This window comes from Podarcis melisellensis, assembly GCF_964234715.1.
Source record: "Podarcis melisellensis genome assembly, chromosome: 6".
Classification (NCBI taxonomy): Eukaryota; Metazoa; Chordata; class Lepidosauria; order Squamata; family Lacertidae; genus Podarcis; species Podarcis melisellensis.
Window position 1 is genome coordinate 7961729 of NC_138538.1, and position 19781 is coordinate 7981509.

A 19781-nucleotide genomic window follows, 5' to 3' on the forward strand; every position below is an offset into this window, starting at 1 on the left:
TCCCATGTCAAGCAAGGAAGCAGTTCTGTGCATGTGTGGTGAGAGTCAGTGTGGTGTAGTGGTTAAGAGCAGTAGACTCGTAATCTGGGGAACCGGGTTCGCGTCTCCGCTCCTCCACATGCAGCTGCTGGGTGACCTTGGGCCAGTCACACTTCTTTGAAGTCTCTCAGCCTCACTCACCTCACAGAGTGTTTGTTGTGGGGGAAGAAGGGAAAGGAGAATGTTAGCCTCTTTGAGACTCCTTCAGGTAGTGATAAAGCGGGATATCAAATCCAAACTCTTCTTCTTCTTCATGTGTGAACTACAGTGGTACCTCAGGTTAAGAATTTAATTCGTTCCAGAGGTCCGTTCTTAAGAATCTGTTCTTAACCTGAGGTACCACTTTAGCTAATAGGGCCTCCCGCTGCTGCCGCGCAATTTCTGTTCTCATCCTGAAGCAAAGTTCTTAACCCGAGGTACTATTTCTGGGTTAGCTGAGTCTGTAACCTGAAGCATCTGTAACCTGAAGCGTCTGTAACCTGAGGTACCACTGTACTGCATGGCAGTAAGGGTGATGTTAGATGCCCTCTGCAAAAGCATGGCTGGAGATGTCAGGTTAAGGGACAGTCAAGGTGCAGTCTGGAGTTCACAACTTGTTAGTTCATAGATCTCAGCTGCCGGGGCATATTTTGAATTGTTGATATCATCGTTTTGTGGGACTAAAATGTTTTCATAGTACTGTATAAATCTGTCAAGATTAAAAAAAAAAAAATAGTGGAAGGCAGACCCTCCAAGTGTCCCTATTTTCCAGGGACAGTCCTGGGTTTACAAAAGCTGTCCCAGTTTCTGATTTGATCCCAGAATGTCCCGCTTTTCCTTAGGATGTCCCTCTTTCTCCGGAGAAATGTTTGGGGTGTATGGTAAGGTAAAGGGACCCCTGAACATTAGGTCCAGTCGCAGACGACTCTGGGGCTGTGGTGCTCATCTCGCTTTATTGGCCGAGGGAGCCAGCGTACAGTTTCCGGGTCATGTGGCCAGCATGACTAACCACTTCTGGTGAACCAGAGCAGTGCACGGAAACACCTATTTATCTACTTGCACTTTGAGGTGCTTCTATAAAAACCAAAAATACAGTAAAATATTACACGTTAAAAACCTCCCTGAACAGGGCTGCCTTAAGATGTCTTCTGAATGTCAGGTAGTTGTTTATCTCTTTGACATCTGCTGGAAGGGCGTTCCACAGGGCGGGCGCCACTACCAAGAAGGCCCTCTGCCTGGTTCCCTGTAGCTTTGCTTCTCGCAATGAGGGAACCGCCAGAAGGCCCTCGGTGCTGGACCTCAGCGTCCGGGCAGAATGATGGGGGTGGAGACGCTCCTTCAGGTATACTGGACCGAGGCCATTTAGGGCTTTAAAGGTCAGCACCAACACTTTGAATTGTGCTTGGAAACATACTGGGAGCCAATGTAGGTCTTTCAAGACCAGTGTTATATGGTCTCGGCGGCCGCTCCCAGTTACCAGTCTAGCTGCCGCATTCTGGATTAGTTGTAGTTTCCGAGTCACCTTCAAAGGTAGCCCCACGTAGAGTGCATTGCAGTAGTTCAAGTGGGAGATAACCAGAGCATGCACCACTCTGGCGAGACAGTCCTCAGGCAAATAGGGTCTCAGCCTACGTACCAGATGGAGCTGGTAAACAGCTGCCCTGGACACAGATTTGACCTGTGCTTCCATGGACAGCTGTGAGTCCAAAATGACTCCCAGGCTGCGTACCTGGTCCTTCAGGGGCACAGTTACCCCATTCAGGACCAGGGAATCCTCCACACCTGCCCGCCTCCTGTCCCCCAAAAACAGTACTTCTGTCTTGTCAGGATTCAACCTCAATCTGTTAGCCGCCATCCATCCTCCAACCGCCTCCAGACACTCACACAGGACCTTTACCGCCCTCACTGGTTCTGATTTAAAAGAGAGGTAGAGCTGGGTATCATCCGCATACTGATGAACACCCAGCCCAAAAAGCGCGTCTTATAGAGCAAAAAATACGGTAATCACCAGAGTCCAGCTGTCATAGTCCCCTATTTGAGAGTCCCCTCCAGCGCCTTGCATCTAAATTTATGATTGTCCCGTAAAAACTTGCATTCAGGAGCCACATAATATAGCCTGAGTACTAACTGCTGACCCCCGAGACTGGCTTCCTTGGACCTGTCAGCCCAATTTTCTCTCTTATTAATTCTAGACAAGGCTAGAGAGATAATTGTGTGCTCACCAACAGAGTTATACCTCAAGGGGCATCATCAGATATACATTGGACATGGTGCTTAGCCCACAGTTTGAACTGGAGATGAAATGAACTCACTGCCGACATCTCCTCTGCAAACCTTTGGGTGTGGAGGATTTGATTTCTTTCCGCAGGGCCTGTAAGACAGAGTTGTTCCGCCTGGCCTTTGACTTGGAGCCAATTTGATTCCCGCCCTCTCTTTCTTTTTTCCTTTTCTTCTCCTCCTGCGATGAGGCTACATTTTAATATTTTAATGTTTCAATATTTTAATGTTGTATTTTAATTTTCTTTTTAAGTTGTAATCATTCAACTTGTTTTTATTATTGCTTGTAAGCCGCTCTGAGCCATTATTTCAAATGCTGAGTTACGTTTTTCACGTCCAGATGCAAATTTTGGTTTTGCTTTAAAAATGGATAATGAAGAATGGCATCAGGAAAAAGAAACGTTGCGTTTTAAACATTTGTGAATATTCATTTCAGATCTAGTTCCCTGCTCCCCCCCAACCCCCCCAGCAGTCAGTGGAAATTGTTTGCAAAAAATACCTACTAGGAGAAATTCTGCTGAATTTTCAGGAGGTCTTTTTTTATTTTATAAAAACCAAACTGATGAGGAAATGCAGCAAATGAAACTGAAAATTGGAAAAATGAGAAACGGGGAGAACATGAAATTTTGACAGATCCATCCATCTCCATGCTCTGCTTTAGCTAAACATTATAATATTTGCGTATCCTTTGGTTTATTTGACTCTATTCTTTACACCTATCCCTTCCAACCCTTTGAGAGACTCTATTTAAACAAACAAACAAACAAAAAAAGAGCTGCCAATTTTTGTCCTTTAAATCCCTTTTAAAAATCCTCAGATGAATAACTTTGATTTGCCCCCGCCCAAACCTCATCTCCTAATCATACCTGCAACCATCCCTTCCTGGATGATTTTTTTTAAAAAAAAAAGCAAATCAAGGCTGATTTTGTATAGCTGATCTGGCCCCTTCCCAAAGTATCTTTCCCACTTAAAACAAATGGAAGGAAATGGGGAGGAGAGCATTGTCAGGAGACGAGCGAAATGCCAAGAGTAAAGAATTAATCTGCCTCTTTATAGGGAGTTAATGGACCATTTGGATACAGGATAAAGATCACACTATTCCAATACCAATCAAGACAAATTTATTGGGGTGAAGATAAAAGCACGGTATACTGGCTTAGCACCTTATGCAGCTATCCTGCCGGAGGGAAATAACAGGAAATGTTATTTCTTTGTTTTGAATGTGTACTTAAACGGATAAAGGAGGTGGGGACCTGAACAGAAAGATAGGAACCTGCCTTACGCGGAGCCAGACAATTGGTCCATCTGGCTCAGTACAGTGGTACCTTGGCTCTCAAGCTTTAGCCGTTCCAAAACCAAAGCGTTCCAAAACAAGGCACACTTTCCCATAGAAAGTAATGCAAAATGGATTAATCCGTTCCAGACTTTCAAAAACAACCCTAAAACAGCAATTTAACATGAATTTTACTAATGAGACCATTGATCCACAAAATGAAAGCAATAAACAATCTACTGCAGTCACACAATCAATCCATTAGTAGCTGAACTGGGTTCCACACAGTCACAAAAACAAAACAAAAAGAGCCGCAAAAACGAAAACACAAAGTAAAGAGCAAAAACAGACAGACCTCAGCGTAACGCTCAAAATGGAAGTGTGGCACTCAAAATGGAAATGTAACACTCAAAACGGAGCACGTTGAGTTCCAAGTTGTTTGAGTACCAAGGTACCACTATATTGTCTCCTCCTCCTCCTCCTCCTCCTCCTCCTCCTCTTCTTCTTCTTCTTCTTCTTCTTCTTCTTCTTCTTCTTCTTCTTCTTCTTCTTCTTCTTCTTCTTCTTCTTCTTCTTCCACTCGTAGCCAAGTAAGATTGTCTTCCATAAACACGGTCTTAACAGTGAGTCCTTAAGTGACTGTGGAGGCCAATTCTGGATCCACACATCCTTCCACAGTGGGGACATTGGTTTCTGGGCAGGAGTTGATCATGGTGAGGGTTTGCCAAGCATGCCTTCCTCTTATCACATTTCTCCCTTGTGTCCTGATTTCGAGTGTCTTCAAAGCCCATGATACCTTTGGTAAAGACTGTTCTCCAACTGGAGCACTCATAGGCCAGTGTTTCCCAGTTGTCGCTGTTTATACTACATTTTTTTAGATTTACCTTGAGAGAGTCTTTAAATCTCTTTTGTTGACCACCAGCATTACACTTTCCACTTTTAAATTCGGGATAGTGTAGTTGCTTTGGAAGACGATAATCAGGCATCTGATCAACATGACCAGTCCAACAAAGTTGATGCTGACTTACTTACTTCTGGGTTTGAAGTGTTTGGGTACCAAGTTGTTTGAGTACCAAGGTACCACTGTATTGTCTACACTGATTGGCAGTGACTCTCTAGGGCAGTGGTTCTCAACCTGTGGGTCCCCAGATGTTGTTCCACAGGGCGGGTGCCACTACTGAGAAGGCCCTCTGCCTGGTTCCCTGTAACTTGGTTTCTCGCAGTGAGGGAACCGCCAGAAGGCCCTCGGTGCTGGACCTCAGTGTCCAGGTAGAATGATGGGGGTGGAGACGCTCCTTCAGATATACTGGACCAAGGCCATTAAAGGTCAGCACCAACACTTTGAATTGTGCTCGGAATATAATAAAATATAATAGTACTGGATGGATGCCAGGCTGAAGTGCTGCCCTCCTGGAGCCTTCAGTGGCTAATAGAATCATAACCCCAATAACGCAAGCTGTTAGAGAAACTGCATGAGATCAGGCCACTGGTGGAGAAACGGGGGTGCGGTGGGTGTGGCATGCCCCAGGTGTCATCCCTGAGGGGGGGGGTTACATCACTGCACCATCCCCTGGGATGCTCGTCGCTCAGCTCAGGCGGCTAGCCCCGCCCCCATGTGCACAGCCTCTGGATCAGGCTGTTGGGCTTGCTTGCTGAGCAGCAGAGAAGCAGATACATTCTGTTTTACACGAAGCTAAGACGTTTGGAAACATCTCATTCTTTTAGGTAAAGGTAAAGGGACCGCCAACCATTAGGTTCAGTCGTGGCCGACTCTGGCGTTGTGGCGCTCATCTGGCTTTATTGGCCGAGGGAGCCGGCGTACAGCTTCTGGGTCATGTGGCTAGCATGACTAAGCTGCTTCTGGCAAACCAGAGCAGCGCACGGAAACGCCGTCTACCTTCCTGCCGGAGCGGTACCTATTTATCTACTTGCACTGCGTGCTTTCGAACTGCTAGGTTGGCAGGAGCAGGGACCGAGCAACGGGAGCTCACTCCGTTGCAGGGATTCGAACCACCGACCTTCTGATCGGCGAGTGCTAGGCTCTGTGGTTTAACCCACAGCGCCACCCTTCTCAGTCTTTTAGCTGATGCTTAAATACATTTATTACTGCGATTACTGGCGACTTGCAAAAATAAGTGGACGGCAGCAACAAAAGCTGCTATTTCAGGAGCTGTTTGTGGACAGTGGCTGTTCTTCTTGAAACTCAAGTCTTTCCCCCTCTTTCCTCCCCACTCCAGGATGAAAAAAACCAAATGATGACCACGAACGTGTGGGTGAAACAAGTGAGTCAACCAAGATGTTTTATCCCATATTTCTCAGTCCCCCCCCCCCCCAATGTCTCACTTTTGTCTGTTGAGAAAATAGAGGGTGTAATCCAGTGGGACGTTTTCAAGGGCAAATACGAATGCAGTTTTGCAGCTCCATTTCAGTAGTGCTCAGGGCCTCAGCACTGGAATGTGTTCAGATATTTGTCTTCAACTGGCCAACGGATGTGTTTCTTCAATGAAAAAAACAATGTGGAATTAAGAGGGGAAACGAGGAAACCCAAAATGGAAGGGAACGTTGCACCCTTGATGAAAGAGCAAAGATTTAATTTCTAGCTACCAGCTGACATATTTCAGGTGCAAAGTCTGTACAAGGGTGACAATGCAATGCAGCTCTCCCAAGCAAGCATTGAGTACAAAAATGCATATGCTAGGGTGCACAAAAATATTAGTGAAAATATATGCACTCAGTGCACTTACTTATTTCAGTAGGCCAATAATAATAATAATAATAATTTTATTATTTATACCCAGCCCATCTGGCTGTTTCCCCAGTCACTCCGGGTGGCTTACAGCAGATCTAAAAATATAATTAAAAACATCAAATGTTAAAAACATCCCAGTACAGCGCTGCCTTCAGGTGTCTTTTAAAAGTTACATGATTCTTTATCTTCCTTGACATCTGAAGGAAGGGCATTTTATAGCGAAGGCGCCATTACCAAGAAGGCCCTCCACCTGGTTCCCTGTAACTTTGCTTCTCGCAATGAGGGAACCAGCAGAAGACCCTCAGAGGAGGATCTCAATGTCCGGGCAGAAAAATGGGGATGAGGACATTCCAGTGGCGTAGCGTGGGTTGTCAGCACCCGGGGCAAGGCAAGTAATTTGTGCCACCTAACCCGTGGATTTGCGCCCCCTAACCCTAACCCCCAGATGTTGCGCCCGGTGCAGCCGGCCCCCCCTGCACCCCCCATGCTATGCCACTGGGACATTCCTTCAGGTATACTGGGCAAAGGATGCTTATTGTTTTATGCTCGGCCTGGTTTATTTTCCATGCGCTTTCCTTAGAAATGCTCATGATTAAGTAGTATATCAATGCCTTAAATGAATAACATAACATACGAAATACATTAGGGGAAATTGCTTAAAGGTGAAATAGGCAAAAATGCATACAAATGTGTAGATCAGGTAGAATTCCTGCCGGAAAATGCTGGTGAGTTTTCAGGAGGACCTTTTTAAAAAGAAATTGCAAACTGATCTGGAAATGTGGAGAACTAAACGTAAGATTGGAGAAATGAGAAGCCAAGCAAAAAGAGAATTTGGCATGCTCACACAAGCCCTAGTTAACATACACCTTGACTCTAAAAAGGGGCCTTGTTGACCTAGAAATCTTGCACCCCCTTTCCCCCAGCCCTTTCCTCCTGCTGTTTGCCCCATGCTTGATGGCCACTGTACAGCAATGCCAGGGCAGTAAGGTAAAAGTAAAGGACCCCTGGATGGTTAAATCTAGTCAAAGGTTTCTATGGGGTTGCAGTGCTCAGGCGCAACAGCACACTGTGACGGAAACCAGAGACCACGGAAACGCCGTTTACCCTCCCGCCAGAGCGATACCTATTTATCTACTTGCACTGGCATGCTTTTGAACTGTTAAGTTGGCAGGAGCTGGGACAGAGCAACGGGAGCTCACCCTGTCGCGGGGATTCGAACCGCCGACCTTCCGATTGGCAAGCCCAAGAGGCTCAATGGTTTAGACCACAGAGGCTGGCACTGTTTGTTCAAGGCAGGTTTCATTTGATGTCTCTCAGAGCCCTGCCTTTCACACAGAATGGGGTTTGTCTCCCTGGGAAATGGGGCTGGAACAGAGCTGACTACAGTTGGGATCCTGTTACACAAATTAGCATGCAGTGTTTCATACCCACGCTTAATACTGCAAATTGCCGGACGATAATTCATTTTCTCAAGATGCTAATTAGTTTCATTTTCACTTTTTAGTCCAATTAACTATGCTGATTTTTTAATATATATATAAAACACTTTTGTTTGGGTTTGCAGGAGTGGCACGATTATAAGCTACGCTGGGATCCCGAGGACTACGAAAACGTGACTTCTATACGAATTCCCTCTGAGCTCATTTGGAGGCCGGACATTGTTCTCTACAACAAGTAAGGTGCCATTCTGCACAAATTTGCTTTGGAAAAGTGACTTTAAAAGCTTTCCAGAAACCCAAAATCTCATCAGAAGCATTTTGGGGTGTGTTTTTTTGACGAGAGAAGGGTTGATCAATGAGTTTCCGTTAAAAGCAGCTCATCTGTGAGACCATCTTCCCTTGGAAGGGCCTGTTGGATATAGTCTGGTTGGGCTCTCAGTCAGAGGTGCTGGCTTGGGAACACTGGGGAATGTTCAGCATTGGGGCCTGCCTGTGACATCATGTGTATGATGCGCAACATTGGAAGGAGGCCAAGATTCGAGTCCAGTGCACCAAGCCTGTCGGTGGACCGGGGAAGCCTCTTGTCTATAAACTCTAGCTAAACTATAAGTCCCATGTTCCCAGTCTCCCTACAGTGTTGTTTAAATCTGAGGAAATGGAAGTGGTGATATGGGTGGGGTGGGGAGTAATAGATTTAGATGTGGTAGCGACTGCATAAGGCCGCCCCCTTTCCGTCAGAGTTGCCGTGAGATGTAAGGTTTAACAAACTAAAAAAAAGCTGCATTCCCCCACTTTTTGTTCACAGATCACCTGCCTCTTAAAAGTACAAAAACCAATGCATAAATATTAAATCCCAAATATCTGTTCAAAAACAGCCACTTTAGAATTAAAGCATGCCAAAACGAGAACAAATCATTCCTTTTTAAGTCGGCCATCTCTTGCTAAAGATTTACTTCTGATAGCCTCTGCAGGGTCTGTGTAATTAATAATCCATGAGTACATGAGAATACCTTATGCTAAATGAAACAGCAGCATTTTAATATTATATGATTTGTTTCCTGGATCAGAGCCAAAGAAAGGGAAGAATTTGTTTCTGTAATCTTCGCACGTATTGAACTATTGCCTTTCAGTGTCATGGAGGTTCAGTCTAAACAGGAGTTGGACCAGAGGATTTGTTTCAGATATAGCATTACGATTCCAGTCAGTGTGGAATCAGTAGCTCTGTATAGCAGAACAAATGTGTATATGGATACTATGAATCTGGGCCAAAACATTGCAGGGAAAATGCAGAGCAGACTTGAGCTTAATGTAACAAACCTTGCAGTCCTATGCATCAGGGGTTGGGAACTTGAGGCCAAATCTGGGTCTCTCTATCTAACCACTGGGATGCTCCTCAGGCCACACCCCCTCCTTAGCCACACCCCTTATTGGCCCTCTTTCATGCCCTCCTTGAGTTTTTGGCTGGCTGGAAAGCGTCCTCCAACAATCATCATGGATGGAGGACAGAGGGTGGCGTTCCCATGTCAAAACTAGACTTCGGTACAAAGGCAAATTGTAGATTGTTTTGCTCAGCAAAGAAAGGAGCAAATTCCCTGGATGCCTAAGATCCAGGTTTGGGGCAAGTACTCCTTGCCCTTCTAAATATCCCCTTCTAAGTTGCTTTCAGGGGACGCGGGTGGCACTGTGGGTTAAACCATAGAGCCTAGGACGTGCTTATCAGAAGATTGGTGGTTCGAATCCCCACGACGGGGTAAGCTCCCGTTGTTCGGTCCCTGCTCCTGCCAACCTAGCAGTTCAAAAGCATGTCAAAGTGCAAGTAGATAAATAGGTACTGCTCCGGCGGGAAGGTAAACGGTGTTTCTGTGCGCTGCTCTGGTTTGCCAGAAGCGGCTTAGTCACATGACCCAGAAGCTGTACGCCGGCTCCCTCAGCCAATAAAGCGAGATGAGTGCCGCAACCCCAGAGTCGGCCACGACTGGACCTAATGGTCAGGGGTCCCTTTACCTTTACCTTTAAGTTCCTTTCAAAGTTCCTCTCTTCCCTTAGCAAAGAAAGAATTCACACATTTGTTAAGTTTAAATAGTGTACTTACAAATTATTTAAAGGTCACGTGCATGTGCTTTTCTATTAAGAAAGCACAGGCAGTAAAACTTAGGTTCCAGAGTGGTAGATGTTTCTAAAATATTTGTATAGAAACACAAAGATGGCTAGCTTAAGCCACTTGTAGCAACCAGCCGAGACTTCCTTCCTGGTAGGGTTCACATGCTGGAATGGAAAGAACAAAGGCTTGATAACCCTTCTTCCTAAGGTGAGCAGGAGTGACCTAGATAAGCCTGGCAGGAGAGCTTTCTCTATGGTCTTAACCCCTTCATGCCTTAATTAGATTTAAGGATGTTGGTTATACAAGGCTGGTTACCCCACAGTCAGTTTGAAAAATATATTTAAAAATTCACTATAGGGAACCAGTGAATGCCTATCACTTTATGGGAGATATAGGCATAATCCACAAAGAATTTCAAAGAGAACACAGAAGCACATTATACCTAAATGAATCTTGAGGAAGGGAAAATATAAGGAGGAGTTCATGTGGCGCAGTGGGGGGAGGATTACGATGAAATGATTACATGGGGAAATAAAGTGTAAAGTCTTCTATTAAAGCATCAGTTAAAGTAGCTATTACATGCAATGATTAAAGCATGCAAGATTAAAATTGACTGCAATTTAACCATAGCTAAACCTCCCATTGGTCCACCTAAACTCCACTAACCTTATAGTTAACGGCTTACTCCATTACCAGCCGAATAGTATTTTGACCTCAAAAAGTTAAAGAAACTTGACTTGTAGGTTTCTATTCCAAACTGGAGAGAGGTTCAGGTGTATTCAGGTGAAGGTTAGTAGAAATGAACTTTCTGGTGGGTTCTCCTCACCCCGTTTCCTCATAACTAAATTTTTGGTTCTGTATTGGGAAATGACAGGTCATGGGGCAGAAAGTTCATCATACATCTGGTCTTGACTGCCTAGAAGTACCACCTCTTTGTCTTGGGATGACTGTCATGTTCCTAGGATCTCACTAGGGCCCCCTCAGACCAAGAGACCCTAAAAGTATCCAACTTCATATCTTCTTCACATTGTGGTCCATTGGGGCATGAAGTAGCCTGGGCCTAGTCACCATGGATATAGCTTATCCATCTCCCCTCCATCTGCCGTTTCAGAATCCAGTGGTCCAGGCTGAGAAAAATCTCTGCCTTCCTTCGCAACAGGAAGCAGACTGTTCCTGAGCCACCGTTGTCAACCCAACGATAGCTTCCATTCCATAGTTTTTCTAAAGCAGGCTCTGAGTGTTTTGCTCACACAGAAACGTCCGCAGTGCTTTCAGCTTTGTTATGTACATTTGTTTTGTAGTTTTATTTTAAATGGTTAGCTACCTTGGCTACAATCTCTGTGAAAAGGCGAGAGATCAGTGCAAGTGCAAAATCTGCCCTCCTTTCCGATTGCCGTTCATGGGATGATGTGTGGAAAACCGTTGCAAAACCTTGTGTTTGAGCTGGTCTCATAATATCCACAGCTTAGTTGGAAAGGAAGGTGTTCTCTTTGTTTGCACATTTGATATTTCAGCTTTCCTTCTTAAATGGATATTTTTGTACGTGGTTTGATGTGGGCTGCCTGCTCTAAGATCCAGGGTGAAGCATGCCATAAATGTCAAGGGCAAGCTATGGGAGGCCTGTGAACAGTTTCCTGACTTTTAAAACTGAAATGCATCTGTGGGGAATAAGTAGAGATTGGGGGTGCTGAAAATGTGTGTGGAGCAGCAGTAAGGGTGCTTAACTCTTTCTCTGCAGACTGTTTTTTAATTACTGCTGTGCCCAAACCTCTAATTTCTCAAACGTTTCCTTTCTCCTACGAAAGAGGCTTCCATTCTTCTGCCTCTTTCTGTTGGCATGTTAGAATTTCACTGGCTGTGTGGTCTTGAGCTCACCTTATCATTGCAAGGTGATGGTTGTGGTTGGTATTTGTGTGTTTTCTTTCCGTTTAACTCCCCCCCAGTTCTTTGCAGCCTCCCCAGCTGCTTGAGATTCCTGATCTGGAAAATGCCCCACAGAAAGAATCACCCCACAATATCTTCACCTCTGGGTTTTAATTGAGACTCTAGAAGCCAAGGAGTCTCGCTAGTGCAGGCATAGGCAAACTCGGCCCTCCAGATGTTTTGAGACTACAATTCCCATCATCCCTGACCACTGGTCCTGTTAGCTAGGGATGATGGGAGTTGTAGTCCCAAAACATCTGGAGGGCTGATTTTGCCTATGCTGCACTAGTGAGTGCCTGAGATTGGTGTGGCTGCTTCTTTTGTTTTTAAGGAAAGGCCTCTCTTTTGCCTTAAAATCAAGCCTCCTACACAGGGTGTTTTTTAAAACAACAACAACAGCTAAACAGCAGCATCTACTTTAAAAACAACAACAACCAACAGCTGTTGGACACACAATAGGCAGCCCTCAGACCTTCCCATGCTTACAGGAAAGCCCAGCTGAGGGTGTCACAGGGTTTTCAAGAAACGTGAGAAGCAGGAAGGCTGCAGAGTGTGGACTACTGAACGGATTATTTGTAGAATGAAACAAAGGACACACCTAACAACCTATTGGCCACATTGAAACCACCCTGAGACCTGCGGGTATAGGGCATAATAATAATAATAATAATAATAATAATAATAATAATAATAATAATAATCTTTTTTTAAAAAAACACCTTAAAAAGCAGAGACCTTGCCAAGAAAGGTCCATATAGTTAAAGCTATGGTTTTCCCAGTAGTGATGTGTGGAAGTGAGAGCTGGACCATAAAGAAGGCTGATTTCCGAATAATTGATGCTTTTGAATTATGGTGCTGGAGGAGACTCTTGAGAGTCCCATGGACTGCAAGAAGATCAAACCGATCCATTCTGAAGGAAATCAGCCCTGAGTGCTCACTGGAAGGACAGATCGTGAAGCTGAGGCTCCAATACTTTGGCCACCTCATGAGAAGAGAAGACTCCCTGGAAAAGACCCTGATGTTGGGAAAGATGGAGGGCACAAGCAGAAGGGGACAAAAGAGGACGAGATGGTGGGACAGTGTTCTCGAAGCTACCAGCATGAGTTTGACCAAACTGTGGGAGACAGTGGAAGACAGGAGTGCCTGGTGTGCTCTGGTCCATGGGGTCACGAAGAGTCGGACATGACTAAACGACTAAACAACAACAACAACAACAAATAATAATAATAATAATAATAATAATAATAATAATAATAATAATAATAATAATAATAGAAAGTAAAGTAAGAACCAATGGAGGCTGATCTATAAGGGCAAACAGGGTACTGTGCCACCCACCTTAGTCTGCTCTTAGCTGACCCCCACCTGCCTGGCATCTTATTTGCAACCAATCAGGGAGTTGCTCTGCCTGCTATAGACTCTGGCTCCACTTTCTACTTGTCTCCTTGCCTTCCATACTCTCCTTCCCAATGGACACCAGCCACTACTGGTAAGCACTACAAAAGCCTTACATCCCACCCATGAGAACCAATTTTTTTCTTCTTCTTCCCTTTCAAATGCAATCTCTTTGCCCATAGATTGCTTACGTATGGTTGGCCGGCGGACGGAGTTGGGGGAAATGGAAGAAACAAATTCAAGAGTTTTATCTTATCACAACCATTCTCCCTCCCCCAACTTCTTTTCCACCTGTGCAGAAAGATACAGGATTCCTATGTATTTCCTCTTGTGAGGAAAAGGGTGGTTAAAGGAGGTCAGCTTCGGGTGGACAACTGCCCCACAGGGAACCCTTTCCGCTGCAGCTGTTCTGATGAAATTTGCATCCATGTGCACGAATGTCTCAGAAGTTTGGTAAAACCACAACCTGTCAGGAGCTGGAGTCAGGTGTAGGTCATCAAGAATACCATAAAGCACCTGATGTCCGTGAAGTTAACTTTTTTGTTCAAAGAAACAAAGCAGCTTGGTCCTAGCAGTCACAGCATCCCTTCCCAATAGGTCTTGCCCCCAGTTGTGGGGAATGAAGATCCTTGCCTTTCCACAGCTCTCTAATGCTCTACGCCAGTTCCTTTCCCATCAGCCTAAGATTCCTTTGTCTTGCCTCTCATTGCTCTGCCCTCTTCATAGAATCATAGAGATGGAAGAGACCACAAGGGCCATCGAGTCCAACCCCCTGCCAAGCAGGAAACACCATCAGAGCACTCCTGACATATGGTTGTCAAGCCTCTGCTTAATGACCTCCAAAGAAGGAGACTCCACCACACTCCTTGGCAGCAAATTCCACTGTCGAACAGCTCTTACTGTCAAGAAGTTCTTCCTAATGTTTAGGTGGAATCTTCTTTCTTGTAGTTTGGATCCATTGCTCCGTGTCCGCTTCTCTGGAGCAGCAGAAAACAACCTTTCTCCCTCCTCTATGTGACATCCTTTTATATATTTGAACATGGCTATCATATCACCCCTTAACCTCCTCTTCTCCAGGCTAAACATGCCCAGCTCCCTTAGCCGTTCCTCATAAGACATCGTTTCCAGGCCTTTGACCATTTTGGTTGCCCTCCTCTGGACACGTTCCAGTTTGTCAGTGTCCTTCTTGAACTGTGGTGCCCAGAACTGGACACAGTACTCCAGGTGAGGTCTGACCAGAGCAGAATACAGTGGCACTATTACTTCCCTTGATCTAGATGCTATACTCCTATTGATGCAGCCCAGAATTGCATTGGCTTTTTTAGCTGCCGCGTCACACTGTTGGCTCATGTCAGGTTTGTGGTCAACCAAGACTCCTAGATCCTTTTCACATGTAGTGCTCTCAAGCCAGGTGTCACCCATCTTGTATTTGTGCCTCTCATTTTTTTGCCCAAGTGCAATACTTTACATTTCTCCCTGTTAAAATTCATCTTGTTTTTTTGGCCCAGTTCTCTAATCTGTCAAGGTTGTTTTGAAGTGTGATCCTGTCCTCTGGGGTGATAGCCACCCCTCCCAGTTTGGTGTCATCTGCAAATTTGATCAGGATGCCCTTGAGTCCATCATCCAAGTCGTTGATAAAGATGTTGAATAAGACCGGGCAGGGTTCTTCATTTCTCTGCATGTTCTTGGAGGACGGGGGATGGGGTGGAGCTGGTCTCAAGGGGGTGGGGAGACTCCCTAGATTCTTCAGCAGCCTGCCTCATCTCTCTCTCATTCATATATATATATATATACATACAAATAATTTCCAAAAATCATATAACATACTTTCTTATCTTATACAGTATTTTGGACTTCCATTAACCGCATCTGAAGATCTTTCAGTCTTTATCACTTAATCTACATTTCTTAATTTCTCTTTTACTTTTAATTGTCTTTAACTGATAACTCTCTTCATAAGCTTCTCTGCAATATTTCACACAATCCTCCTTACAAAACTTATTGCAGTCCTACTAGCATAATCAGTTTATTACAAAAAAAAATCCTTCCAGTAGCACCTTAAAGACCAACTAAGTTAGTTCTTGGTATGAGCTTTCGTGTGCATGCACACTTCTTCAGATACATAGGCGTATCTGAAGAAGTGTGCATGCACACGAAAGCTCATACCAAGAACTAACTTAGTTGGTCTTTAAGGTGCTACTGGAAGGAATTTTTTTTGTTTTGACTATGGCAGACCAACACGGCTACCTATCTGTAACCAGTTTATTACAGTCACTTTTCAGATAGTTCAAATATTTACTCCAGTCCTCTGAGAATCTCTGGCCCCACAGGTTTCGGATCCTTCCTGTCATCTTATCTAATTTCGCATATTCCATTAATTTCATCTGCCATTCTTCTTTCATCGGAAATTTTTCTTGCTGTTACTGCATATAAAAACAATTTACTATCCTGTTTTTCAATATCTTCCTCTACATTGCCAAGTAAAAATGCTTCTGGTTTTTTTAATAAATGTATATTTCAACATCTTTTCCATCTCATTATATATCATTTCCCAGAAGCTTTCTTACATTCCCGCCACATGTGATAAAAAGATCCTTCTTTTTCTTTACATTTAAAACATTTATTACTTATTTTATACATTTTAGCTAATTTCACTGGTGTAATATGTTGGGATACTGCCAGGGAGACATAGGCCATCACTGCCTCCACGCCGACTCCGACTCCGGACACCCATCGACCTCCCATAGATACAGTATCAGCAATTAGCGACATGAGCTCCAGAAAATAGCCTTCCACATTCCAGAACTGATGCACGCTCTATCAGCAGATAATGCACAGCGAAAGTTGCACTCAGGAGAGCATTATTTAGAAAGTTTATTCAGCGTTGGTCAGAACAAAGAAAACATGACTGCCTGCTAGCGTGTTCTGGCGCAGAGAGAGTGAAACGAAAGCAATAGAAAAACATAAACATCCTGTGAACAGGAAATACGCAAACTCTGTGACTCACAAAGCCTGCTCCCTTTTAAGGTGGAACGGAAATATCCTAACATAATATACCATCTATACATCATTTTCATCACATTTTCTTTTAACGCATTGCATGCTGTAAATTTTAATCCTTCCTGCCTCATCTCTGTCTCCTGACCTCGCTCATTCTCTCTTGCCTCTTAGTCTGGCTTGCTCTCTGCCACAGACTCTCCCAGCTCACTAGCCCTGTTACCTCTTCAGCTTCCAAGACCTCCTCCTCCCAGTCTGCTCCCTCTCCTCCCTTTGACCACTCATCATCGTCCCACCACCAATCCCCTGGCTCTGAGCCTTCTTCCCCGGGAGTTCCCTCCGGGGTTCCCCAGCTGCTGCCTCCCACCACTCCTCTTCACCCAGTCACAAGAGCAACAACAGGACCTTCTGGGTCACATCTAGTTTGGCCGTAACTATAAAGAAAACATAACAACACAACTTGAAGCCTTTCGTGTTTCTTTCGCCTGGGAGAAATAAAGACGAGGGGAAGTGAAACTGAGATTTGAGATTTGTATCTTCCAGGGACACATCCCCATAGTTGTTCAGTTATCCTCTCATCTTGGCTCATTATTGTCAAAAGCTTCTACCGTCGTTCTCTAGAGAACCAAATTAAATCAGTAACTGGCGAAGCTTGTTCCAGGGAGTATATATACTTGTCAAGATTCATGAAGAATCTAAAGCCAAATTAATATCCTAAGGGGGAATTAGTATGCGGTAGGATTTCTCTTCGGCAAGCTCTGTTAGATTAGTTCGAAGACTCAGTGAATAGCAGCACACACAAGTCCTAGACCTTGGCAAAGACCTGTGCCAATGGAGGGCTATGCCAATGAGGCTTCCGTCATTGCATCTTTATTATTTCTTTCTTTATACCCTGCCTTTCTCTCAGAACCAGAATTCAAGGGGAGCTGAGAGAAATTAAAACAAAAAGAGATGGAAACACACATGGCTGAAATCATATCAAACATCGTGGTCAAAAAGTAAATGAACTATGTAAAAGAAAATCCATGTCAATTATAATGCAGATGGCAAATAGGGGGGTGGGGACAAACAGTACAACACACCATTAAGAGCCTTTTTCTTAAAAGCAGTCAATTCCCAAAAGTCTGCTGGAATAAAGCAGTCTTCAGCTTTATTCCAGAAGGAGAACAAGGTCTTTCCGGAGGTTTTCCCAAACTTGAGTCTCCAGTTATTTTTGGACTACAATTCCCATCACTGGTCCTACTAGCTAGGGAATGATGGGAATTGTAGTTCAACAACAGCCAGAGACCCTGTATAGCAGGGGTTGGCAAAGTTTTTGTGGCTTGGGCCGGTTCACTGTGCCACAGACGCTGCTGTGGGCCAGAGTGTGCGCCCACGCATGCACAAACACTATTTCCGGCACTCCTTCCAGTGCAGAGGAGGCGTGCGCATCTTCCCATTGCTCTTTCCCCTCCTTCTCTTCGCGTGGCGAGTTCCCGCCTCCCCCTGGTGGAAATAAAGACACATGACACAGATGTTTTAGGTTAATGGGCTAAAATTGGCCACAACTTTATTGGTTACAGGTAATGAGAGGTATTAGCTTAGGCATTGGTCCTAACGACTATCTGGCTTCAGCCTGTCTGCTTGAAGTCCGGGAAGGGTTAACCACCAGTAGGGGGAGTCCTGCTGATGCACATCAACTAGGAACTCCCCCGGGGTCACCGCTTGGGGGTGTGCCTTAGGCCCTCACCTCCTTAGGCTTCGGACAGGGCCACGCCCCCCGGAATCCTTTACCGGACTATCCTTCAATATGTGGGGGACGTGATGGCGCTTCCTCCCTCCTTCCATTTACATAACAATACCAATACCAATGCCTAACCACCAATACCAAGGAAGTTGTGATGATTTGCTACGAGGTAGGCGAAAAACCAAGTGGCTGGTGCCAATTTGCCAAGTGGAAAAAATTCCTACCAGGCCCCTTAATGGCGACCAGCCAAGGTCCATAGCAAGGTCAGAGATGAAAATCTTAAAGGGTGGGAGGGTGGGAAACTGGAGCAGCTGAAAGCAGAAAAGAGGGAGATCCCCGGCCGCCCCTGCATTAAATGGAGCAGGCCATGGCCCCAGGCCAGCTGATTGGCTAGCCAGGGGATGACGCGATTGGGGATTCCCTCAATCGCGCGGAGGGAATGGTGGAAGGGTGAAGCCCACAACCCCACCTCCTTTCTACGTCGGAAGTGGCTTTCTCTTGTCCATTGCAGGCTTCCCGTGGGCATCTGGTTGGTCATTGGATGAGATGAGCTACTGGCATGGTCCAGCAGGGCTGTTTTTTATTCTAGCAGCACAATGCATATTCACTGAACACTGTTAGAAGCTCATTCTGGGAAAAGGAATACACTTTTGGTCAATTCTTCCCATGGCCTCTCTTCCACCTGCTGGCCCTGCCCTGTGCCAACACACTGATCTCAGTTACGAAAAGGGCCACCTTTGCCCTGTGCTCTTTCTGCCCCTTCCGTCTCTTCTCCCACCAACTCTTTCTCCACCTAGAACACCTTCTGCTCCAGCCAAAATTGCTCATTGCTGTCAACAGGGAGGGAGCGTTTTTTGCTTTATGAAACATCAGCCAAAACCATTCCTTACAGACAACTGCAGAGTCAGCAGGCGAAAGTCATTGTGTTTTGGTTTATTAAGACAATTCCATTTGTAGGAACGGCTGGGGGACTTGGCAGGCATTTATACCAAGGTATTTACTGCAGATTAACAATGCACTGCCAAGAAATCTCAGTGAAGCAGGACGCAGAGGAGGAACCGGTCCAAGGCAGGATCCACTTGGTGAAGAGCCATAGCTCAGTGGAAGATATCCCTGCACGCAGAAGGTCTTGAGTTCAGGTTCTGGCACCTTTAATTGGGTGGCTCCTTACACTTAATCATTATCATAGAAAAGAGGGCACTGATCTGCATAACATTTGCACAGGCTTGTATAAATACACACTTAGAAACAAATGGTGCTGTTTCTAGAGCCAACAAAAACCTTTTGCAGGCTACCAGACCTGGAGTGTCATAGACTCTATCTCCCTAGAGTGGTGAGCTGGACAGCTGACTGGTTGGCTAGAAATCCCTCCTTTTATTCCTCTACCTTTGTGGCTTCTGCAAGGCTTGAATGGCAGAGGTCTTGCAGGGAGCTTGCCTGAAGGATCGCCATGTAAACATGCAGGACTGAGCTAATAAACACAACCCATTACCTTTGTAGTGTGTTGGACTAAGACCTGGGAGTTGTTGTTGTTTAGTCGTTTAGTCGTGTCCGACTCTTCGTGACCCCCTGGACCAGAGCATGCCAGGCACTCCTGTTTTCCACTGCCTCCCGCAGTTTGGTCAAACTCATGCTGGTAGCTTCGAGAACACTATCCAACCATCTCATCCTTTGTCGTCCCCTTCTCCTTGTGCCCTCCATCTTTCCCAACATCAGGGTCTTTTCCAGGGAGTCTTCTCTTCTCATGAGGTGACCAAAGTCTTGGAGCCTCAGCTTCACGATCTGTCCTTCCAGTGAGCACTCAGGGCTGATTTCCTTAAGAATGGATCAGTTTGATCTTCTTGCAGTCCATGGGACTCTCAAGAGTCTCCTCCAGCACCATA

General features: G+C 45.2%; 1 protein-coding gene across 2 annotated transcripts in view; it reads left to right on the forward strand.

Moving 5' to 3' along the window:
- Window positions 1-19781, forward strand: part of CHRNA4 (cholinergic receptor nicotinic alpha 4 subunit) — a 75115-nt gene that overhangs the window by 23790 nt on the left and 31544 nt on the right. For both annotated transcript variants that reach the window (XM_081916883.1, XM_081916884.1), the window contains exons 3-4: window positions 5806-5850; window positions 7882-7991. In XM_081916883.1, the coding sequence (XP_081773009.1) occupies window positions 5806-5850; window positions 7882-7991 (155 nt within the window). The remainder of the gene's footprint in view (window positions 1-5805; window positions 5851-7881; window positions 7992-19781) is intronic.